Raw genomic sequence first — 26274 nt, forward strand, 5'->3', positions numbered from 1 at the left:
ATGCAGTTTCGTCGTTGTTCTGTTGTTCGCTTCTTAAGAACTTGTAGGAGCAAAGTCACGATCTTCATCCAAGGGTTCTCGCTTTACTTACTTATTTATTTACTTTTTAGTATGGCTGGTCTTTGGAAATCCTACCAAAAGCTTCTGGAAATTCATCCATGGAAGACTCAGATCGCTACGACTGGTATAATTTCTATTTAAAGTAGATTTAATAATTTGAACCGATATGTCTCGTTTCTATTATGTAATCAAATTCTCTGCCTTAATTATTGGATCTGAATTGTTTAAATGTTACAAAACTAAAAGTTGCTAACTCATTTTGCCGACTGTATATAATAAGCCTATTACTGTTGTTCTTATATATATATATAATGTATGTGTGTGTGTGTATATATAATTAAGGGATCAGCAAATATATATATAACAACCGTTACAATTGATGACCTTCGACAGCAACGAAGAATTAACCGTTACATATATATGTATGTATATATATACACGCATAAATATATGTGCGTGTGATATATATATATATATATATATATATATATATATATATATATACACACGCGCGCGCGTATGTATATAGATAAATACGTACATAATATATATATATGTATGTGTGTATATATATATATATATATATATATATTATATATATTTATCATCACTATCATTTAACCTCTGTGTTTAATGGTGGCATGGGTGACAGGTCCAAAAACTGTATTGTACTTCAGTGTCTGCTTTGGTATAATTTCTGTGGTTGAGTAGTCAGCTTAATGCCAACTCATTACAGCTTGCTCTGGCTGCATTTGGGACGGTGGGAAGGGGGGAGGCATCGCCACTAGTGAGGTTACCATGCAGCCTGCAAGACTAAGATCCCCTTCAACTGAGTATGGCTACTGTAGAGAGGAAGCCAAATTTATGCAACGGGATAAGAGGTCCAGAACAGAACCGGTTTCTCGCTGTAAGGGAGTTACATTTCAACTCACATTATAATTATAAAGTAGACAGAGTGGTTGGGATGGAACTGGAAAGAGATAAAGATAGTGGTTAAGAGTTGTCAGGGTAGACCCACAAGGTACAAGGTGAGTAGAAGTAATAGGAGAACAGGAAGTGTTCTCTGAGTGGTTGGCGTTAGGAAGGGCATCCAGCTGTAGAAACTGCCAAATTAGATTGGAGCCTGGTGTTGCCATCCGGTTTCACCAGTCCTCAGTCAAATCGTCCAACCCATGCTAGCATGGAAAGCGGACGTTAAACGATGATGATGATGATGATATAGAGAATGGGTGACAAGGTGAATGTTATAAGGAACATATTTTGAAGGATGATAAGTAGGGGAGAGATAAAAGTAGGTGACAACTGTAGAAATTGGGTAGGGTGGTGGAGGGGTGACCAATGAAACATGAGTAGGGGTAAGTGACAGGAGATGAAAAGCGGGTAAGATGGTAAACAGCCACAGAATTTTAATGATGATACAACAGACTCGGGTAGAAAGAGAGAAGCTGAGCAAAAGGTAGATGAAATATGGTTGAATAAGTTGTAAGGATGTGGGACAGATGTATTGAAGCGGTGGAGGAGATATAATTTGGTGGCTTAGAGGGGTGATCAATGTAAAATGTGAGTGGAGAGGACGGAATTAAGAATGAAAGATATCCATGTAGTAAGAGGTGTAAGTGGCATCAGGGAAAAGCTGAAGTATACTCACATTTAATTACAGCAGTATAATAGTGCAGTCATAGAGATAGAACACATCCATCTCATTAGGTATCAGGAGAAGAGTGAGAGACTTAAGACAAATTCAAGGGGCTTCCAGATGTTAGGCCTTTATTGATCAGCTCAGGTCATGAGGTGTTAATGATGTAGAAGCAACACCAGCTATTTTCTTTATTCTTAGACACAGATACTCAGGATGCTGTTGCCACATCAGTTCTTTGAAATGGGTACCAAACATGGTAGGATGGCATATTGGTGAGAGTCAGTATCTCATCTGTCATTCAGTTGAGTATTAACACAGTGGCTAGAAGAGCAGCTAGACAACTGCATATATTTGGTTATGGATGAGGCAGAAAGGAAGAAATTAGAATGTCTTACAACATGAGATTGAAAGACATGATGTGTTGAGGATTGCAAAACAGTATATGAGAGAAATGTATTCAGAACGATAAAGATATATTCACCATAGTTATGTAAGACAAAAACGTAGCATGGAAATGCTATTATGCAAGGCTGGTGAATATGGAGAATTTATGGGGTAAAGAGAGCTTACTTCATTCTGACACCACAGAGAGACCAGCAATTCAAGTCAAAAGCAGCTTGGTAGATAAAGCAATTTAAGACATGAAAAGCAAGAAAGCTGCAAGCTCACAGAGATAGTTTTAAAGATGCTCAAAATAGTTGCTGATGTAGGACCAATGATCATCATCTGAATAGTTAATAAACTTATACAGAAAGGTGTCATACCCAATGACTAGCTTAGCAGTGTCATTGTAAAATGTTTAATGGCAAAGGATATGCATTAAAGAGAAGTAACTAAAGAGACATCAAATTATTAGATCTGGTTATAAAGGTCATAGCACAATTGATTCATGACATTGTAGATCAAGATGAGCTGATTTCTTGCCCAAAAGAGATTCCAAAGATGCAAACTTCCTAGTGAGGCAACTGCAGGAGAAACTTGGCTAAAAATAAACCTCTATTCCTGGCTTTTGTTGATTTGAGAGGTACATTCAGTAATTTGGTAGTCACTGTAGAAACTAAGTGTAGATGGATGACTTGTGAAGGCTGTACAAGCTATGTACAAAGATACTGTAAGTAAAATCAGAGTTGACAAGGATTTCAATGATGATTTTAGTGTAAAGATAGGGTTCCGTCAAATTTCAGTCCTCAGTCCCTCCTCTTCATCATATTCCTACAAGCCATCACAGAGGAGTTTGAAGATGGATACCAATGAGAGCTCCTATATGCTGATGATCTAGTTCCCGTAGCTGAATCTATAAGGGAGATTGAAAATTCCAGGTATGGATACTAAACAAAAAAATTGAGAGGCCTCAAGGTTTTAATAAATAGAAAAGAAGATAGAAGCCTGATATCTTCAAAGAAAGGAAGGAAAGGAGTAGGTGTAAACTCCATATAGTATCCCAATATAAGCTATGGATACACTAGAATTGTAGTGGAATTAATGGAGAAAGTAAGTTTTGTATGTGACAGATACCCTGGAAAAATACATACTATGAGCACACCAGAAATAGATACTGCTAAATGCCTAGATGCCTCACAAGATGTAGTTGATAGCTTTTGTTACTTAAGAGATGTAACTAACAAGGGAAGTGGTTGTTCTCAAAGTATAATGGCCAAAGTAAGAACAGTACATTATTTACAATTGACGGATATTTGTCCTCATCTTGTTTGTTTTTAATACAATATTTCGGCTGATATACCCTCCAGCCTTCATCAGGTGTCTTGGGGAAATTTCGAACCTGGGTTCTCATTCTTAAGGTATTTTTCGATGTTGTTATTATTATTATTATTATTATTCAGGTCACTGCCTGGAATCGAATTCGGAATCTTGGGGTTAGTAGCCTGTGCTCTTAACTACTACACCATATGCCAGTGGCTACTAACCCCAAGATTCCAAGTTCGATTCCAGGCAGTGACCTGAATAATAATAATAATAATAATAATAACATCGAAAAATACCTTAGGAATGAGATCCCAGGTTCGAAATTTCCCCAAGACATCTGATGAAGGCTGGAGGGTATATCAGTCGAAACGTTGTATTAACAACAAACAAGATGAGGACAAATATCCGTCAATTGTAAATGATGTACATAATTCCTCATCTCTTAAATGTAGAACTGTAAAATAAGAACAGATTGAAAAAAATGTTCAAGGAGTTTGTACTGCTACTGGCAACAAAGGTCTTTTCTCTTAGAATGAAGGACAGATTATATGTTGCTTGTGTTAGAACTGCAATGTTGCATGGTAGTGAGACATGGACCTTCAATACTGAGGATTTGAGAAAACAGGAAAGAAATGAATTGAGTACGCCCTGCGGGTGTGCAATGTATGGCATAGTACAAATATGCTGAGGGAAAAACTGGGTATAAGAGGAATCAAATATTGTATTCAAGCAGAATAATATTATAGAAAATATATATGTATGTGTACGATCTTCTTTTTATCAGCTACATTAATGAGCCTTGGAGATTTTATATCCCAAACTTTTGTTGAACGCAAAGGAAAAAATTACAGTATAATCAGAACTGCTCGTTTTGGTTTCTTTGGGACAGTTTATGTGGTAAGTGTTTTTATCATTTATATTTTCCTTTGATTAATTATTTATACCCACTATCCATTAGAAAATATATATTTTCATTTTCTTTTGTACTCCTAAAGTTAGTTGCATATTTAAATGGTTAGGTTCAAATCCAATCTACACTTTTATCACGTTTACTGACACCCAAATTGACATTCTCACGTTAACACAAAGCCACAAACTTACAAAGGAAGGCTATAGTTCATTGAATCTACCCAGTATATAAATGGTACTTATATTATGAATTGTGGAGAAATCATCATCATCATAGTTTTGACTTCTTTTCCTTGCTTTCATCATCACCGTCATCATCATCGTTTAACGCCTGCTTTCCATGCTAGCATAGGTTGGATGATTTGACTGAGGACTGGCGAACCAGATGGCTGCACCAGGCTCCAATCTGATTTGACAGTGTTTCTACAGCTTGATGCCCTTCCTAACGCCAACCACTCCGAGGGTGTACTGGGTGCTTTTACATGCCACCGGCACGAGGCCCAGTCAGGTGGTACTGGCAACAGCCATACTCAAATGGCATTTTTGACATGCCACCTGCACAGGAGTCAGTCCAGCGGCACTGGCAACAACTCTGCTTGAATGTTTTGTTCACGTGCTAGTAAGGCAACACTGGTAGCGATCACGCTCAAATGGTGTTTTTTATGTGCCAGACAGATGCTCTGGCAACGATCCCGCACGCATGGTGCTGTTAGCGCACCACTGGCACAGGTGCCAGTCATTAAATTTGATTCAATTTCGATCTCACTTGCCCCAACAGGTCTTCGCAAGCTAAGTTTAGTGTCCAATGAAGGAAGGTTGGCATGGGTGCCAGTCGTTGAATTTCGTTGAATTTCGATTTCACATACCTCAACAGGTCTTCGCAAGCAGAATTTAGTGTCCAAAGAAGGAAAGGTACATATAAGTGGGCTGGCCACACCCCTGGTAAAGGCCATGGGTTATGGTCTCACTTGTCTTGCCGGGTCTTCTCGCACACAGCATATTTCCAAAGGCCTCGGTCACTAGTCATTGCCTTTGATATTGCTGCACCTCTTATGTGTCCATAGCTTGCACTGGGTACATCTTATAGAGTTTCTACCTACGCCTTTTCTACAGATTGAGCAGGGCCATCTACCTGAAGGGGTTTGTGTTTTTTCTACCTTCCTACTTATTAGGACTTTGGTTTTAGCTAGGTTGACTCTAAGGCTCTTCGATTCTAATCTTTGCTTCCACACCCAAAACTTCTCCTCTAGTTCTGATAGTGACTCAACAATTAGAGCAAGGTCATCAGCATAGAGGAGCTCCCAGGGGCATCCTGTCCTGAATTCCTGTGTTATTGCCTGTACTTGTTGCCAATGCTCACCTTACTGACAGCATCCCTGTACATGGCTTGCACAGCTCTCACTAACCATTCTTTTATCCCTAGTTTCCTCATTGACCACCAGATAAGGGATAAGGGGACCTTGTCAAAGTTGGGCTATGACCCTCTCCATGACCTTCATTACCTGATCCAACAACTTGATATCTCTGTAATTATTTGTATCGAAAGCGTCACCTTTACTTTTGTAGCAGTTGACTATGGTGCTGCTACACTAGTCATTGGGTATGACTCCTTCATATATCACCTGGTTAACTATACGGTTGACTAGGCTATAGCTGACACCACCAGATATTTTGAGCATCTCTGTGGTGATTCCTGATGGGCTGGGGGCTTTTCCTGTCTTCATACTCTTAATTGCTTTATCTACCAAGGTACTCGGATAGCTGGTCCCTCTGTTGGGTCGACATTCTGCAGACTCTCTTTCTCCTATTCATTTTCTTTATTGAGCAATCTTTCATAGTGGCGTCTCCAAACCTCTCTCTTTGCAGCTTTGTTTAGTGCAAGTGAACTATCATCCATGGGGACACATTTCTCTCCTACGACATCACGATCCTCTCTCACACACTGTCTTGCAACACGAAATACCTCAAGTCTTTGGTCCTCACAGTGCAGAACATTGGCAATTTTTTTCTTATCTGCTTCCCCTCTGGCTAAATAAATCTGTCTCCTAGCTTCCATTCTGGCAGTCTGATACAATTCCCTGCTACCACTGTTCTTCCAAGCCTGTTTCTTTTCTCTAATAGCCCTGTCAACCACATTATTTCACCACCATGTTACCTTGGGTCGAGAGGGGACTTTGCACCATCCACAGATCTGGTCAGTGGCTCTCAGCAGGTTGTCCCGTAGAAACCTCCAATTGTGTTCCACATCATGTGATGCTATAACCCCTTCTATTTCGTCAAAGGCTTCGAGTAATACGTCTCTAAATCTCTGTCCATTCGCAGGATCTTTAAGCTTCCAGACCCTTCCTCTCCATGCTGGTCGTCTTCTAGGCATCCATTTAGCCCTGATCCTGAAGTCACTAACTACTAGTCTATGTTGAGCAGTACATTCTTTGCCTGGGAAGGTTTTATATATATATATATATATATATATATATATATATATACACACACATACATACATTTAACAGCCATTCTTCATGCTGGCATAGGTTGAACAGTTTGGCAAGAGTTAGCTAGTTGGAGGGCTGTACCAAGCTCTATTGTCTGTTTTGGCCTGATTTCTATGGCTTGATGCTCTTCCCAATGCCAATCACTTTACAAAGTGTACTGGGTACTATTTTTGTAGTACCAGCACAGGGTCACTGAGTAACTAGTAAGACAAGACAAAGTCCCCTCAACTTGGAGTAGCATATTTCTACCTGTGTGGAATAAAATAACTTTGTTTTATATATATGTGTATGTATAATAGAAGGTGGTGCCCCAGCATAGCCACAGTCCAATGACTGAAACAAGTAATAGATAAATATTTATATGTTTATATATATACATGTATAAACATGTTAAAAAAAAAAAGCACCCTACTGTAAAAAAGTTGTTGGTGTTAGGAGGAACATCCAGCCATGGAAACCCTATCAAGCTGATATGGAGCACAATATAGCACTGCAGCTCACCAGGTCTTGTCAAACTGTCCAACTCATACCAGCATGAAAGATGGACATTAAATGAAGATGATGATGATGATATCATTATTCATGCAACATCTATTTTTTCATGACAATTTGTTAAAGCATATTTTCTACACAGTATGCCCTTCCTGTGGCCAACCCTCACCTGTTTCCAAGCAAGGTAACATTTTTCCATAGCCAGACTTGTTTTTCATGGAAGACTGGAAATATGGAATGTCACTGTCAGCGACTCTTTTGCATCAGTGCATATCTTTAATACTGCAGTGAAGGGATGGTGGTGGTGCGTGCGAGAGTAGAGGGTTACTATTTCCGTAGCTGAACAGAATAAGACACTGAAATACTGTTAAGAATTGAAAAATTTCAACTGGTAGCATTTTAGATGTTTTTGACTTTAGCGTCCTGGGGGCGCTGTGCTGCCCCAGTACCTCAACCTCAGTCACCTGCTGTAATGCTGTTTTGAGTCGTCTCAAAAATGTTTACATGGTAACACTAGTGTTTCCTGGTACAGTGTATAATTGAAGGAGTGCACACACTTCTCATTTTGCTTATTAGCTGTATTTCTTTGTACCGTTTTCCTACTGTATAGTTGTGTGAATTGTGGGAGGAGAGGCTTCCACTAGACAAATTTAAACAAAAGCAGAGGTTTTAGTCATAACAATAGCTGGCCGATCTTTTGGTTATTTGATCTCTGTGATGTCGTTTAGCGCAAGTCAACTCTTCTTTAGCAGACCTTTAACCAAAAGCGCTCTAGCTATGACCATTTGGTCTTAACAGTAGGAATACATTATGTTCGATATCCTACCATTTTCAAGGCAGTAGAGTGGGAGTTGAGGGAGATTTGGCTGTTGTTTATAGCAGGTCGATTAACCACGTAAAAGCTCCATCGATGGCCTCATAGATCTACATGTCATCTCTGGAAGTTATAAACTCAAAATTAGTTTGAAGGAACAGACTTGTTAGGGAGCCGGACAAAATGCTTTCCGATAAGTTGCGTCCCTTAGCATTTTTAAGTCAGTGATGATGGCGCAACTTCGCTTGTCATCCCTCGGAAATGATACTAAAAAGTAATAAAAATGATGATCAATTCGATCGAGCTTTATATATTTGTTTTATGCTCGTGTAAAAAAATCGAAAAATAGTGTATTTCGATTCTATTATATAATACCCGAATAAAGTATTGGTATAATATTTCATTCCCCCAAAAATTAAAGTAACAGTATTTCACATCTTACTAAAACGTTCTTTCGGATTTCTTTTCAGTTGTCTAAAAAGTTTTCTCAATTTTTTCAATCAAATGGGATGAGGTACATAAATACAAGAGTCTAAATATAATTTTTTTTTTCACATATATAATAATATTTTCATTATTGGGTGAAGTTGACGAATGTGTACCTAAACAAACAACCTCCGTCCGATACAAAACGGAAGGGACCACATAGTAATGAAAAACTACAATCACCAACATGTTAACATGCAGTTTAGCGTCGTAAAATAATAAAAGTAAATTGTCCTGAAGAAATAAAAGCATATTTCGATAGAAACCAGAAGTGACGACAATATCATTCCGTAATTTCAAATAAACACTGTATCTCATGCATAAGCGTACATATATTTAATCTAACATTAAAACCATGCATATATTTTATATAAGATGAAAACGATCACATTACTAAGAAACACAAGTCATTGATGGATGAAATGAGATTCGTGAATAGGTTTCTACGATCTTGAAATTTGTTTCGCCATACATGCTCATGAAGATATGATATAAATGAATTGTTACTAATCCCACACGCTTGTCTAAATTCTTGGCAAGCACCCATCGCCGTTCTAAAGTTTGTGTATGGATGTTGTCATTGTTTGAATCAACAAAATTGAGTGAATGTTAAACAGATTTATGAACATAGAAGTTGCTAAGACCCACATAGGAAGCTCACCCATTTAATATCAAACATGTTTTATGAAATATTTGGGTGTCAGTCACCATTTTTGGTTGCTATGACAATATACTTTAATTTTTTTTTAAGGACAATTTACTTACTCTATTTTACGACGACACATGTTAACCGAAATATAATTTTGATTACTTTTCTTCTGTACTTTTAACATATATTGCAGGTAAATGAGTTTCCATGTGTTTGTGTGTGTGTGTAGCATGAAACTCAGTTCTTCAGTCAGTTTTGTAACTTTTCGGTCAATCAAAATAATATATGCATACTCGTGTATTAAGATCTAGTTCTACTGTTCTGGGAGAACTAGATATCAATACATATGTTTACTATTTGGACGATTTTTGTCTGCTAGTGACATACTTCTGTGTTTTTTAACCCTATATTTCTATAAGAGATGCTATCTTGAAAAAGAATACCACAATTTACTAGGCTTTCAATGATGTATAAGAATGATACACCGATTGCTCTATTTTGAACTATTAATGCTTCTATTGTGTATAACGAATGTTATTCAGCCTGCTAGCTAATTGCAACATCAGTGATTTTGTTAATTACTCATTTATTATATCAGTAGTGGGTGATTTTGTTTCAGCATGTGGTTGCTAGTTGCTACTTGCTACTGACAAAAATCAGAGGCAGGAATACATATTTGCTACTGATATATTTGTGTTTTTTCAACAGTATACATTTATAAAAGATACTTCCTTGAAACGAATACTGGAGTTTATCAGGTTTTAAATGGTGTATCTGCTTTAAGTATGATACACAGATTGCTCTTCTCTCTCTCTTTATATATATATATATATGTGTGTGTGTGTGTATGAGCTTCTTTCAGATTCCCTCTACCAAATCCACTCACAAGGCCTTAATAGTAGAAGACATTTGTTAAAGGTGTTGCATGTTCTGAGTTCAAAAATCTTACCATGGCCTCCTTGGCTAGTGGGCATAGCTCATTGCTCAATTTAGTATCACCACCAGGCACCTTGTGTACTGTTAGTGGAATCCATTCTGCTGCAAGCAGTCAGGCCAAATTCTAATTTGAGAATAGCTTCCTCCTTCTTCCCCACTGTCTTGGAGGCCCTGTGAGAAGTCATAGGCACTAGCTCCCTTCTTAAGTAAAAAATTAAAGAAAGAGTTATTCAGAAAAGTATTCTCCAACCTCTGTCAGCTTACTGTATTTACTCTTTTACTTGCTTCAGTCATTTGACTGCAGCCATGCTGGAGCACCACCTTTAGTCGAGCAAATTGACCCCAGGACTTATTCTTTGGAAGCCTAGTACTTATTCTATTGGCCTCTTTTGCCGAACCGCTAAGTTACGGGGACGTATACACACCAGCATCAGTTGTCAAGCGATGTTGGGGGGACAAACACACGCACACATATATATATATATACGACTGGCTTCTTTCAGTCTACCAAGTCTACCAAATCCACTCACAAGGCTTTGGTTGGCCCAAGGCTATAGTAGAAGACACTTGCCCAAGGTGCAACGCAGTGAGACTGAACCCGGAACCATGTGGTTGGTAAGCAAGCTACTTACCACACAGCCACTCCTACGCCTAATAATTAATAATGACAATGATTTGCAACATAGGCACAAGGTCACAAATGTGCATGTGTGGGAAAGGGGGAGAGTCAATTACATCAACTCCAATGCTTGATTGGTTCTTATTTTATCTATTCAAGAACAACAAAAAGCAAAGTTGACCAGAGTGGTATTTAACTTTGAGTGCAAAAAAACATGAATTAATGCAACAAGAATTTTGTTTACCTTTCCAACAATCAATCTTAATTGTAATAATTATATCCAACACAATAGCAAAACAGAAGAAACACTGAAATACCTCTAAAAATCAACAAAGCAGAACTGATATAGTATATTCACACACATCTACATTGCATTGAAACTACTCTATACAAACCTCAGAAGACAGGTGTACCAGGTGATGCAACAAAAACATAAAACTATTGAAAATATTATATCAATAATTATTATCATTATCTTACAAGAACAACTTACCATAGTGATAGCCATCAATTTCTTCTGTTAAAACATTTTGGAAGCTCATCATAAATGTGAACAACCATATATTTTATAAGTCCAGAAAATAAGATACTGCTTTGAAACCTTCATTTCAAATGCATCATTAGATGTCTTTTTTTCTTTCTCACTTTTGATAGTGGGAAGACATTTCTGTTACATGTAATCAACAGAGATAATTTGTTAAGTTCATTATCTAACCTTCACTTCTTAAAATATCTAATATTAATTACCAATCAGTGTAGGAAATATGTCAGATGACAATTGAACTTTGCCTGTGTATCAAAAACTGGTTACATGACTGTCAGACTAAAGAAACCGAACTGTTTAAAAAAATAAATTTACTTTTTTTACTTATAATTATATTTATAATTTTTTACTTAAAGGCGCAGGAGTGGGTGTGTGGTAAGTAGCTCGCTTGCCAATTGCATGGTTCCGGGTTCATTCCCACTGTGTGGCACCTTGGGCAAGTGTCTTCTGCGAGCTGGCAGAAACGTTAGCACGCTGGGCGAAATGCTTCGTGGTATTTCATCTGCCGTTACGTTCTGAGTTCAAATTCCATCAAGGTCAACTTTGCTTTTCATCCTTTCGGGGTTGATAAATTAAGTACCAGTTACGTACTGGGGTCGATGTAATCGATTTAATCCCTTTGTCTGTCCTTGTTTGTCCCCTCTATGTTTAGCCCCTTGTGGGCAATAAAGAAACAAGTGTCTTCTACTATAGCCTCAGGCCAACCAAAGCCTTGTGAGTGGATTTGGTAGATAGAAACTGAAAGAAGCCTGTCATATATATGTATGTGTGTGTGTGTATGTTTGTGTGTCTGTGTTTGTCCCCCCAACATCGCTTGACAACCGATGCTGGTGTGTTTACGTCCCTGTAACTTAGCAGTTCAGCAAAAGAGACCGATAAAATAAGTACTAGGCTTCCAAAGAATAAGTCCTGGGGTCAATTTGCTCGACTAAAGGCAGTACTCCAGCATGGCCACAGTCGAATGACTGAAACAAGTAAAAGAGTATAATTTATTCAGATTTTTCTTCTTCAAAATAGTTCTCAAGATTATTGATACATCATTCAGTGTTTTTTCCTCCAAATTAATAAAATAAAATTTCTTTCATTTGTTATTACTGTAATGTTATATGTTGCAACACTTAGAGTAACTCTTTCTACTACAGGCACAAGGCCTGAAATTTGGTGGGAGAGGGCTGGTTAATTACATCAACTCCAGTGCTGGTTAATTACATCAACTCCATCAACCAGTATCCTATTTTATTGATCCCCAAAACGATGAAAGAAAAGCCAACTGTGGCAAAATTTGAACTTAGACTGCAAGGCCAGAAGAAATACCAATTTCTTTATTACCCACAAGGGGCCAAACACAGATGGGACAATACACACATGCGGGGACAATTAACACATGATAGAATGGAACAATGAAATTAAACAATGATGATGGGACGGCCACCCCATCCCCACCCCGGGGCGGCCGCGTTATTTCAATTATTTCAACAGTTCTTAATAGTTCCTTTCACAGTCTTCGATAGTTCTTTTCAAAATTATCTCAATAATTTATCCAAAATAAAACTACTCACCATTTTATATAATCTTTTATTTCCTCGTAGTTCACCACTGGAGCGCTGGGTTCGAAATTCACCTCGGGCCCCAGTGGGTTTATATCTGTCGGGAAAGTCTCTTTTAATTTTTTATACTTTTCTTTTTCTATTAAAATCCATCTCGCAATGGTCCGCGAGGTCCACTTTGACAATGTCTTTTATTTTGGATATCTTCTTCTCTATTTTTTGTGTGTATCGATATGACATCAAATATATGCCGTTCCTATGTACCTCCTGCGTCTGTATGTCTGTTCTTTTTTGTTTTTGTGATTCTGTACTACCATGTGTCTGTTCTATATTTCTTTGTGACTGTATATCTGTGTGTTTATCTGTCTGTGGTTCTGCATGTTTGTGTGACTGTAAGTCTGCATGTTGTGTTTGTGTGTCTGTGTTTTCAGGTTCTGTGCTTTTAGGTTTCTGTAACTCTGCGTTATCTTCTTCGCTTCCCAGTGTATGTATGTCTGTGTGTTTATGCATCTGTGTATCTGTATGTCTGTGCGATTGTGAGACTGTATGATTCTGTGGTAATGTTCTGCTGCTATTATCTTCTTTCCTCAGTGATCCCACTTGATCCTGTGATTTGCATTTTTTCCCTTGTTCGACTTTCGGCGATGAACTCCTCCTTTCTCTCTTCCTTGATTTAGCTTCCTCAAAATCAGCTATCTGCTCCTCTTCTTGTGACTGTTTCTTCTCCTCTATCACGCCTTCTTGCGTTTCCATTTCTTTGTTTTCCATTATTTCTGGGCACCTTCTTCTAATGTGACCTCTTTTACCACATTCGTAGCACTTTGGAGGTCTCCCCTCCAACATTATGTCCAGTTTGTCCTCGTTAGGCAGCTCCAGTGTCTCTGGTATGTCACTATAAACTTTCTGACTTGCTATAAAAAGCACATTCAATCCATACCCCCAGCAATTTATTTGTTGGGTTCTGCTTATCATAACTATCCTTACACTTTCAGGAAAAACTGCTGCCATTACCCATTCCAACTCTATTTTCGGTGGGATCCTACCCACTCTAATCCACGTTGGACGTCTACCCAACTTATTGGGAAAGAGCATCCAATTTCCTTTGGCTAGTGTTTTATTGGCGCATTTCTTTGCTGCCTCCTCCGATACAAACGTTATCACTACAGACGCGTATGTCCTGCCTCTTGTAAAAAACAACACATCTTCTTGCAATTCCTTCAAACACTCCTCCACCTCCTCCTTCGTTGCACTCTCTATTCTTTTATTTTTCCTTGAAAAGGATTTATATTCCACGACTCCAATTTCCATTTTCGTCTTTTCCTCCTCTGATGGGGTCAACTTTACGTTTGGCCCCTCCTTCTTTATCATTTCTTTATATTTTTCAATTTTCTCAGCCATGTCTTCATTCCAATGTATTTCATATTGCTTCAGCAGGCCTAGGACGACGGAAGCTCGACTCCCCGTCGCTGCTGCATACGTCTTCATTTTCTCCATCTCAGCTACGCCCACCAAAAAATAGTGGCGTTATACTAAAAAAAATCGCAGCGAGTAATAACACATCCGACCAGTAAACTCACGGCAGACGAAATACCACTAAGTATTTTTTTTGTTTCATGTGCTAATGATTCTGCCAGTTCACCACCTGCAACTTGCAATATTATTAACATCTTACTTGGCCTTGGTGTTAAAATTTTAAACCAATATTAACACCTTATTTGGTTGTATTGATATTTATTCCATTAACAACTTTTATTAATGTATTTAATAATAAAATGTTTGAGTTTTTTAATTTTCTCTAGGGTCCTACTTTACGAACATGGTATTTGATAATGGAAAGACTGTTTGGTGTTGGGAAAAAGACAGCTTTTTTTAAATTAGTTGCAGATCAGGTATGTTATTTTAATAAATAAAGTTAAATATCATAGTTTGTTACCTGTATTGTTGATATAAAATAAAAAATATGTTGAAGTGATTGAAGAAGGAATTCCAGATACAAATTGTTGCAATATTTTGTTTTATTTCTGTAGGTTGTGAGTTCAAATTTTGCCATGGCTGACTTTACCATTCCTCTGTTTTGTTGATAAAATAAATTTATTTATCATGTGCTTTATCAATGTAAAAAAGAAACAAAATCATCATCATTAAATACATTATAATACTTAATTTTATAAGAACTAGTAATATATACTAGAGTCAATGTAATTAATTATAACCACCTTTAACAATTATTAACTGAAAAAGAATTTTTGAAAAGTTACTTTGCATTGTTTCAAATGCTGATAGGTTTCTTGTTAACTTCTTACTCCAGCAAAATGCCATAAATTTCTATAATTGGGTAAGAAAATTATGTAATATTCAGATTTTTCCATGGGCATTAGCAATGTAATTGAATTGTACTGCTTCAACTGGTATTTAAACCTACCAAATACAGCATTCCAGGTCTTACCTTTCTCTATAGAACCCTTAACATTTTTGATATTGGTTCCTTTTTGAGTAAAAAAAAAAAGATTAATATTTTAGAGAAAATAGAAAATGCAAGTGTTGAAGCTTTTCTCTGGTGTAGGTGGAGTGGAATAACCTCACCTAAGAAACAAAATTACATTATATCTTGATGCATCATATTCATACTTTTGGCACTTTGGTGCTTGCCACAACACTTGAAAATATTAAGATTGCAATGTGCTGAATGAGCAGAATTTGTAGAGTGCTGGACTAAATTTCTTACAGTACTTTCACTTCTATATTCAAATCCTTCTAGTATTGACATTATCATTTCTCCCATCTCCACCCAGGATTATACTAGAAGCAGTCAAATTGATTATAACTTGTTATAAGATTATAGTTAATTGCTACAAGATTTTCCTTGAAATTTCTATTGTTTTACATTACTTTATTTTATGCCTACTATGAAAAATAAATTTCATACTCTTACTTTTCAATTTTTACTTTCTTCTAGATGTGTTTTGCCCCAGTTTTTCTTGCTACTTTTATTTGTGGAATGGAGTTACTGAAAGGAAATACATGGAATTATAGTAAAAATAAAGTTGTTGAGGTATATATCTTCTAAGAATATCTCTTTCTGAATATACTAAGAGGAATATCTGAAACTGTCATAAATTGATAGCATCAGTCTAATGGTAGCAATGATTCAACTAATATTTAAGTGTTATGTTAGATACACTCACACACATCGATGAATAGCTTGTGAGGGCTGTGCGGGTTATGTACAAAGGTGCAGTTAGTAAAGTGAAAGTCAATGATTTCAGAAATGAATTTAATATAAAGGTAGGGGGTCCATCAAGGGTCAATCCTCAGTTCCCTCCTATTTATCATTATCCTACAGGCCATTACCGAGGGTTTTAAACCGGTTGCCTATGGAAACTTTTATATGCTGATAATTTAGTTCTTATAGTGAAATTAGTGGGGAAATTCTAAACATAAAAGCTAAATCTTGAACTGAGGGGTTACAATATAAATCTGGTTGTTATAAACCCAGACTGGAATATCTAAGTTTAAAAGGTTTTAATCAACTAAAAATACAGTAATCTACAAAAGAAAAAAGATTGTTAAATTGTAAGCAAAACTAAACTTCAACACAATAACTGTTTTATGCAGCGGGTTGATACAGTCTCGACTAACTAAAATCTAACACTGAACACGTTGTGCCATAAACAGAACAGAACTCTGCACAGTTGCACCAGCAATCGAGACAATCAAAGTCACATGATCAAAACTAAAATCACATTTTCTCCACTAAAAAAATGAACAATTAACCAACAAAATGCAAAATATAAACATAAATATGAGCCAATCACAACGTAATGAGGCATTTCTTAAGCGTAACACATCATCAATCATAAATTTAACCTATTTTGTTCTGGATGAACGCCAGTGCAAAGTAGTTTGAGGTTCTGGTTCTTGAGCTGGTATAGGTGGGACAGAATCAATCATGGTCTCCGAATAACCACCACAGTGCTCATGCACTTGAGCAGAATCAATGTCAGCAGCATCAGTTTGATCCTTACTTGACTAATACTCCTAAGTTGTTTTGCCAGTAGGAGCTAAATCTCTAATGGACACAGTACTTTCACATCCATCCGGGTGCTGTACCCTCCCGTGGTTAGGGTTAATTTGTACCAATTGGGCTTCATCTTCTAACGGATCATACTTATTGCGTACATGTCATTTAACAAACACTTTGTCAGTTCCTTGCTTTAACCAAGTAGGAACGGAAACACTACACATAGAACGTCTAGGAAACTTAAAGAATCTCTCATGCGGGGTCTCATTAGTTGCCATGCATAATAATGAACGTTGCAAATGTAAAACTTCTGCAAGCACAACTTCCTTTTGAGAAACTGGTAAATTTCTGCTGTATAAGGCCAGTTTAATGGAATTCCATATTACTCCATTATACCTTTCACGTTGAGCATTTCCATGAGGATTGCATACAGTAGAATGAGTAATCACTATACCCCTATCATACAGAAATTGTTTAAGTTCTTTAGATACAAAACATTTAGCTTTATCACTATGAATAACAGCAGGAAAACTGAAAAGATTAACCAAAACCTTCAAATTACTAATAACAGAATGATCACTAGTATCAGCGCATGGAGAAATATATGAAAAACGTGAATACTCATCCACAACAGTTAAAAAATAATGGTTCTTTGACACTGAAGGTAGGGGTCCTTTAAAATCAACACTTAATCTTTCAAAAGCTTGAGTAGATTTAATTACTGACGAAACAGAGATTTTAGTAAAGTGAGGCTTCATCTCACAACATATTACACAATTGTTAGTTATACGCTTTACATCATCATCATTGTTTAACGTCTGCCTTCCATGCTAGCATGGATTGGATGATTTGACTGAGGACTAGTGAACCAGATGGCTGCACCAGGCTCCAATCTGATCTGGCAGAGTTTCTACAGCTGGATGCCCTTCCTAACGCCAACCACTCTGAGAGTGTAGTGGGTGCCTTTACGTGCCACCGGCACAAGGGCCAGTCAGGCGGTACTGGCAACGGCCATGCTCAAAATGGTGTATTTTACATGCCACCTGCACCCGAGCCAGTCCAGCGGCACTGGCAACATCACTCGAATGTTTTTTCATATGCCAGTAAGGCGACGCTGGTAACGATCATGCTCAAATGGTGCTATTTACGTGTCACTGGTACAGATTATGGTAAATTCTTAACTTTAATATAATGAAACAATCGTGTGATCCCAGGATGACACAGTCGTAGCTGCGCAATAGGTACGCGATAAAGCATCCGATGCAACTTTAAACTTGCCTTGGCGGTAAATGATATCAAATTTATACTGGACTAGTTCGATTCGCCAACACATTATCTTTTCATTTTTAGGATTATTGCACTTTTGACATTTAAACATAAAAGTAACATTGTTTTGATCAGTTATTAGTGTGAAGTTATGTCCAAGAAGAAAATGAGACCATTTTCTCAGATTCCACCATTGCTGTCGCCTCTTTTTCAATGCAAGAATAACAACGCTCACTTGGGTTGAGGGTCCTTGAAAAAATGCAACTGGCTTTCCATTTTGGTGTAAAATGCCAGATATAGCTACCTCCAATGTGTCTGTTTCTATTTAGAAAGGAAGGCTTTCATCAATCACTTTTAAGGTAGCATTTGCTAAATCATCTCGTAAAGTTTTTAAACTTGACAAAGCTTGTTCACTCAAAGGAAACTATTTAGTATCAACCAATGGTTTAGAGAATTTTGGAATAATACGCAAATAGATCAACAATTCGACTTAATACTTCATGGGTACTAGGAATAGGTAGTACTAGTAAGGGTTTTATCCGGTCAGGGTCAGGTTTCAAGTTACCATTTTGGATTTCATAGCCAAGCAATCGAATTAGTGTAGTGCTGTAAATGCATTTGGCATCATTAAAAGTTAAATTAGTATTTAGCAACTTGAAGAAAATGTTTTAAATTTCGATCATGTTCTTTCTTTGATTTACCACACACTGTTATGTTGTTGATATATACAAAAGTAGCCCTGCAATTATGGCTCGATTATATTATCGATCACTCTCTGGAAACAGGGCACTGCATTTGTAAGTCCAAAAGTAATACGTTTGCTTTGATACAATTTTCCCTGTGCTTCAAAAGCCATGTAAGGCCGATGATCTTCAACTGGAATCTCAACTTGATGATATGCACTTTTGAAATCTAGTGTGCTAAAATAGTTAAATTGAGCTATTTTTGTGACTATGTCATTGCATATTTGGCAGGGGATATCCATCTAATTGTGTAAACTTATTTATAGTTTCACTATAATCAATACTCAGTCTCTTGCAATGATTTTCTCCTGATATTACCAATACCTGGGCTCGCCAGGGAGAAACACTGAGTTCAGTTACCCCTTCTGCCAGATCTTGGCTTATAGTATCAGCAATAAATTTTTCATTATTGGTAGACTGTCTTCTCGATTTCGTAACTATGAGTTTACAGTCAGAGTTTAAATTTTCAAACAACCTCGGTGTAATGTCACTTTTAATGCAAAGAGCTCCCAAATGTAATGGGGGCTTGTTGCCGTCAAAGGTAATTTGTACATGTTGATGCTGTTTTAAGAAATTTTGTGCTAAAATTATATCTACAAACAAATTATCAAGTACCATCAGCTTTACTTGCTCGTAAATTCTTCTTTGAAATTCAATTGAACCCATATAAATAATAGCTGTCACTTTGGGAATGATTTCCATTGACAGCCATATTAATTTCATTCCTTTCGGACTTCACCAATAATTTGTTGTTTTTTTTTGCAAAGTCTTTGCTAATATGATTCATAGTAGAGCCGGTATCAATCAAAGCAAGTGCTTTCATGCCCTCGACTGTTATTGTATAACTAACTTTAGTAGCAGCTCCACCTTGACATAAAACCGTGGCAAAGTTGCCATCATCAAGAGCTGCTGATTTTTTATCAAAATTTTTGCAGTTACTTGACCAGCATTCTTTAGCAAAATGACAAAAATATCCACATTTGTAACACTTGCTCTGCCTAGCGGGATACTTAAACCTCAAATGAAAATCATTAGATCCGCAAAAGGTGCAGGATTTTTTAGTTCGTTTTGTCGCTGCACAAGCTGTGTTTCCGTCAGGAATTAAGATTTTGTTTTCTTCACATGGAATAAACATTGACAAACAGCTTCCCTGGCTGTTTATAGCAGTCTGACTATTATACACTTCAAAATTCCTTTGAGCAACTTCCAGCATGAGCTTAGTTAAATATCGCTTCTAAGGCTATCGCCACATCCTGAACATTTTCCAAAAGTCTAAGGCGAGTTGAAGATGATGTTAATCCCAAGATAAATGTGTCACGAACAACTTCATTTTTGTGAGTCTCAGCATCCACTGCTCTGTACCCACAATCTTTAGCTAGTCGTTTTCGATTTCTGTAAATAGTCGTCAACTGATTGACCTGGTTCTGTTTTGCATGCCATCAAAAGGTGTCTCGCAAAAATAATGTTCAAGGGTTTCACGTACAGTCTCTCCAGAGTTTGAACTGCTTCTGCATAATTCTCATGAGTTTGTAATCGTCTTTATCTGTGTGTACTATTAACCTTTTTGTTACCGTATTTATTTTGAGATGCTCTGTGTTTCTTTCCAATTATTTTAAATATAACAAAGAATTTAGTAAAATAACTTAGTTATCATTAAGTTAGTGTTATGAACATAAATTGTGACTAAGGTTTGGTGGAAGATTTTAATTCAAAACTTATGAAAATAAGACATTTGTACTACACAGCCAGTTTCAGCTGGGTTGGTAACAAATGGGTTAAACACCTAAACTTGCATACATCAGTGCTAGGCAGTTCAGCAGGAAATGATTCTAAAAAATTTATAAAAGTCCTGAACCAATATTTCCATTCTTTTGAAGCTTGACTCAAACTTGGATCAGCAGTGAACAAATTTGGTTTTATAAATTTGCTGTCCATTCTCTCTCCCTCTAGCTATTATTGATTAAATTGTTATAAACCCAAACTGGAATATCTAAGTTTAAAAGGTTTTAATCCACTAAAAATACAGTAATCTACAATACAAAAAAAAATTGTTAATTGTAAGCATAACTAAATTAACACAATAAGATTTATGCAGTGAGTTGCAAGTCTTGACTAAAAACTAACACTGAACACGTGCTGTAAACAGAACAGAATTATGCAGTTACACTGTAGGCAAATAACAGCAATCGAGACAATCAAAGTTACGTGATCAAAACTAAAATCAGAACACTAGTAAAGAGAAAGAAGACAGAATCCTGATGCCTTTGCTTGGTATGCATTAAAGTATTATGTATAAACTTCATACACTGTACCCAAGAAAAGCTATGGACATGCTAGAGGTATATTAGAATCACAGGCAGACTAACAGTAAGCTCATATGTAATAGACACAATGGAGGAGTACATACTATGAGCACACTGTAAATAGATTCTCATAGTTGTCAACAGAACCTTTTGTGTTCTGGTCCCTCCTCTCATATTTTGACCCCTCTTCTAGCATATCACCTCTCTCTCTTCTGTACTCAGTCAAAGAGGATTCTAGTCTTGTAAACTACATGGGAATCTCACTAGTGCTAGTGCCATGAAAATAGTACCCATTACATGCTGCAAAGTGATTTGATGTTAGGAAAGGCATCCAATCATGCCAAAGCAGACATTGGCATATGTAGTCCTTCGACCCATCAGATCTTGTCAAGCCATCTTATGAATATTAAGTGATGATGATCATGATACATGTGTGTGTGTGTTAGTATTAATGTTTGCTATGTCAGTTTATATAAAAACAATTTAACTGAAGGATCATTTAATAACTTTTTGAAAAGTACATGCTTGCCTTCAGTGTGATGAAACTTTGAGATCAGTCAACCTTTTCCTTATAAAAAGGAAACGTCCGCTTTCCATGCTAGCATGGGTTGGACGATTTGACTGAGGACTGGTGAACCGGATGGCTGCACCAGGCTCCAATCTGATCTGGCAGAGTTTCTACAGCTGGATGCTCTTCCTAACGCCAACCACTCCAAGAGTGTAGTGGGTGCTTTTACGTGCCACCAGCACGAGGGCCAGTCACGCGGTACTGGCAACAGCCACACTCAAAATGGTGTATTTTACGTGCCACCTGCACAGGAGCCAGTCCAGCAGCACTGGCAATGACCTCGCTTGAATGATCCTCTAACATGCCAGTAAAGCGATGCTGCTCAAATGGTGCTAGCATGGAAGCCAGACAGCTGCTCTGGCAATGATCACACTTGGATGGTGCTGTTAGTGCTCCACTGGCACAGGTGCCAGTCATCGAATATGGTTCAATTAGTTTCGATTTCACTTGCCCCAACAGGTCTTCGCAAGCAGGGTTTAGTTTCCAATGAAGTAAAGATACAAATAACTGAGCTGGATACATTTCTGGCAGAGGCCACAGATTATGCACTCACTTGGCTTGCGTACTGCATGGTGGCACAAACAATGGGGACAATACATCCAGCAAACTCAACATGGACTTTTGTTCAATACATCAAGGTTTTCATAATGTATTATATATCTAAGGATTAATTGAATGTTAGAAAAAGTGTAATGTATTTACTTTTGACAATCCTCTCTATTCTATTGCAGAATTTCAAACCGGTTTTAATGTCAAATTACCAAGTGAGTATTTTTTCATTCTTTAAAATTGATTGTTGTAATATCTGTAAAATTTATTAAAATTGATTGTAATATCTATAAAAATTTAAAGGGACCATTTCAACTTGTATAATTAAAGAGAAAAATAACATTAAGAAAGCCCTCTTGTAAATTTATGCATGTACTCCTGACAAAAGCTCAAATTTTTATAAGCCAGAAAAAACATTAAAGTATGTATTTTACTAGTGATTACTAACCCACTTTTGGTTCTATTATAAAAATTCTTATTTTAAAATATCTTTGCATTATTTAAGAACCATATGTTCCAAAAGCCACTAATAAAAAGTTTGTTTACGAAATCTCTCCAAAACTTTTGTTGCCCAGAAAGTGTTATGCTCATGTGTTCAGCAAGGCACATAGTGAAGACCTGTAGTCTTATTTAGAGGGTTAAACTGTAGAACATTTCTAGTAGGATGACTTGTAGTGATAAAGATAAACCCAATTAGATCTCAAAAGCAATGTCACTGCAAATTTTAAAAAGTCAATATCTGACAAAATGAAATCTTCTGACCCTATCCAGTATAAACATATGCACATTATTCCTTAATCTCAACTCAATGGATTCATAATAGAATTAGATGGAAACATTCAATACTGTGCTGCCATAAGCTTGAGGTAAATCCAGTTTCAGTTGACTAATTAATTGCTGGAAGGGAACTGTATTTCATTATGCAACAATACAACTGAGTATATTAAAGGCTTTTAAGTCAATACTGTGTCCCAGTGTTAGTGCAATTCACTTTTTTTAAAGTTATTTCTATGGACTTTGTATAGAAATTAGAGCCAGCACTGAAATTTACATTTCACATAAATACAATGTAAACACAACTGAAGATAGAAAAATAGATAATAGGTGTATATGCATATTTCAGTTTTTGCTCTTCACACCTCATCCAACCATCCATGAAATGAACATTACTTCATTAGCCACTGAATTTAGCCGTATGACAATTAGATATACCAATTTTTAACATTAATCACATTCTTAGCAACTGGTATGTACATTAATTGCCGATAGGGACATCATAACACCAAATGTATTAGTACTAAGTTTATAAGTGAACACCATGCCCTACCTATAGAGATGTGATTGAATCATACAGTTAACTGAAAATCTATAAAGGTAGCTTTAGAAAGTAATTAGACTATATTTAAAAACAAATAGCTTTCAGATTACTGAATTCTTTGCATTGCCAACCTTTTTTTTTTATAAATCATTTCTAAAAGGCAGTGCTCCAGCATGACCACAGTCAAATAACTGACGAGAATAAAATAGCTGCACTTTCAAAATATTTTTTTATACTATTTATCTCCAATCAGTGAGAAAGAAGCTATTTTTACATCCAAGACAACTGAGGACAAAAATAGAGCCAGTGTTAGATAAGATTCTATTTTTTGCATTAAGCTAGTAGGTAGGAGCAATTCTCAATATTTTACTTCATTTAGCCCTTACAAGTATTGCAATACCCAAGTGTAAGTTAAAATTCCTTCATCAGGTAAACATTTTTAGTACTTTCCAATGGGAAAATTCTGTGTTTGTCTTGTCAACATATAATTAAGCAGACAAGCTTGGAGATAGTACAATCAAAATATGGTTGACAAAGAACTACAAAAATCATGCCTTTCAGTTTCGTCCAATGATCAAAACTGTATAATCAACAAGATTCTTGTAGCAAACAGACAAAAGGAGTCAAGTTGGATTTATGGGTATAAAAAAATTGAAATGCTTAATGCAGGGCAGAAAGACAAACTGCTGTTTAGTGTCTGAAAAATTGCAACCTCCCTTTCAGTTTACAAAAGGAAAAAATTGGAATTGTGGTCTAAGTCTGCAAAAATCATTGGACTTCATGGGAATGAAGTTGTAAAATCAGCCTTCAAAATTTTTACTCATTAATACAAATATAAAGCCCCACTGGTTACGAACAGTAATACGGTAAAAGAGATACCCATCTAACTGTACCAGTACTACAGCATCCATTCTAGACAAGCTGTCCATTATGAACCCCGATTTCATTAATTACAGGGTCTAGAGCCTGGCTATATATGATGAGTCTCCTAGACCAACAATTCACAACTGAATGTATGCATGAGTAAATGAAAAGACTCCAAATATGACCAGGTTTTCTCACACTCAATTAGCATTAATTGAAATCTGTCTTTCAGCTCTGGCCTGCTGTACAGCTATGCAACTTCTATTTCATACCATTTCAATATAGGTAAGTGAAATGTTAAAATAGCTTTAGCTGATCAATGTATTTCCAATACACCTAACTCAAAGTAATGCATGCAGTAAAGGAAAAATAATGTATCCACTTCTAATTTACTCTTTATGAAACATTCTATGCTTGGATATTGCAGCATTATTACTCCATACCTTCTATTGTATTTCTGCCATATTTGTAAAGTAGCAAACGTTAAGCTGCGAATTTTCAAAGCCTAAACAGTCAAACAGCTTCATCAGTGACAGCCAAATCTCCACCACTAGATGGCACTGAATCTGCTACTAATGCCACCCAGGAAGGGCAGAATGCACAGCCAGCACCTGCTCCTGTTGCTAATGTAACCAATGCCTCATCCACCTCCACTGAGACCAAGACCAACATCACCCATCTCCTGCAGCCGACTATGCTGATGTTACTTCTAACTGTTCCTCTCTGGTGCCTGGCAATGTACCGCCTCTCTGCTAATGATAGTACAACAATTAGTCTTGTTTAATTATTCATTGTCTCTTTCCTTTCTCTCTTTAGTACTATAAACCTGTCAAACACATATGCATGTGTGTATAGAAACACAAATTGTGTCCCTTAAGTAATGTTGCCTTTATGTTTTATCGGACATATGTCTATGTATTTGTATATAAGCTTGTTCATCTTTGAATGTTTATATTTTTCTAATTTACATAAATATTAAAAAACAAAAATTGAAGTTGAGCAAGCTTATATATGTTTCTTCTCACTGTTACATATGTCTGTTCTTTTTGTATATCACTGCCTAACTCTTTCTCTGTTGATCTCGTCTGTTTCTTAGAGCAGACGGTTTTGGTTTAATCCTGAATATATTAAACTTAGGTATTTTTATAATTCAACCAAAATTAATGGAACTGTTCTGTAGACATTACCTAAAACTATCTATCAAGTTTCTCTTGACTGACAATCATTAATATGTGGAAAACTAGTTATTTTCCCTCACATTTTCACAAGAAAAAAGATTTGAGCGAGATCGTTGCCAGTGCCCCTGGACTGGCTCTTGTGCGGGTGGCACATAAAAGACACCATTTCGAGCGTGGCCGTTGCCAGTACCGCCTGACTGGCCTTCGTGCGGGTGACACGTAAAAGAACCCACTACACTGAGTGGTTGGCGTTAGGAAGGGCATCCAGCTATAGAAACTCTGCCAAATTAGATTGAAGCCTGGTGTTGCCATCTGGTTTCACCAGTCCTCAGTCAAATAGTCCAACCCATGCTAGCATGGAAAGCGGACGTGAAACGATGATGATGAGCTCAATTTTATTAATCTGAAATTCTGACAACCTATTTCTTTACACCACAGGATCCTGGTCGTGAACACTACAGCTGTTGGATGGAATACCTATTTGGCATACAAGACGAAAGACACTGTTGAATGTAATAAATAAAGCTAATACAGAAAAATATTATGGCTGTTAGTTTTCATTAAAACAAAGAA

General features: G+C 36.8%; 1 protein-coding gene across 1 annotated transcript; it reads left to right on the plus strand.

Annotated features, from left to right (window-relative positions):
- On the plus strand, nucleotides 1-26242 carry LOC106878289 (mitochondrial inner membrane protein Mpv17). Its single transcript, XM_014927471.2, has 7 exons — nucleotides 1-184; nucleotides 4188-4300; nucleotides 14691-14780; nucleotides 15848-15943; nucleotides 22524-22556; nucleotides 24756-24808; nucleotides 26140-26242. The coding sequence occupies exons 1-7, from the start codon at nucleotides 1-3 to the stop codon at nucleotides 26222-26224; spliced, it is 654 nt and encodes a 217-aa protein (XP_014782957.1). The 3' UTR covers nucleotides 26225-26242.
- Nucleotides 26243-26274: the final 32 nt, after the last annotated feature.

Source organism: Octopus bimaculoides, chromosome 3 (genome assembly GCF_046866305.1).
Source record: "Octopus bimaculoides isolate indiv1 chromosome 3, ASM4686630v1, whole genome shotgun sequence".
Classification (NCBI taxonomy): Eukaryota; Metazoa; Mollusca; class Cephalopoda; order Octopoda; family Octopodidae; genus Octopus; species Octopus bimaculoides.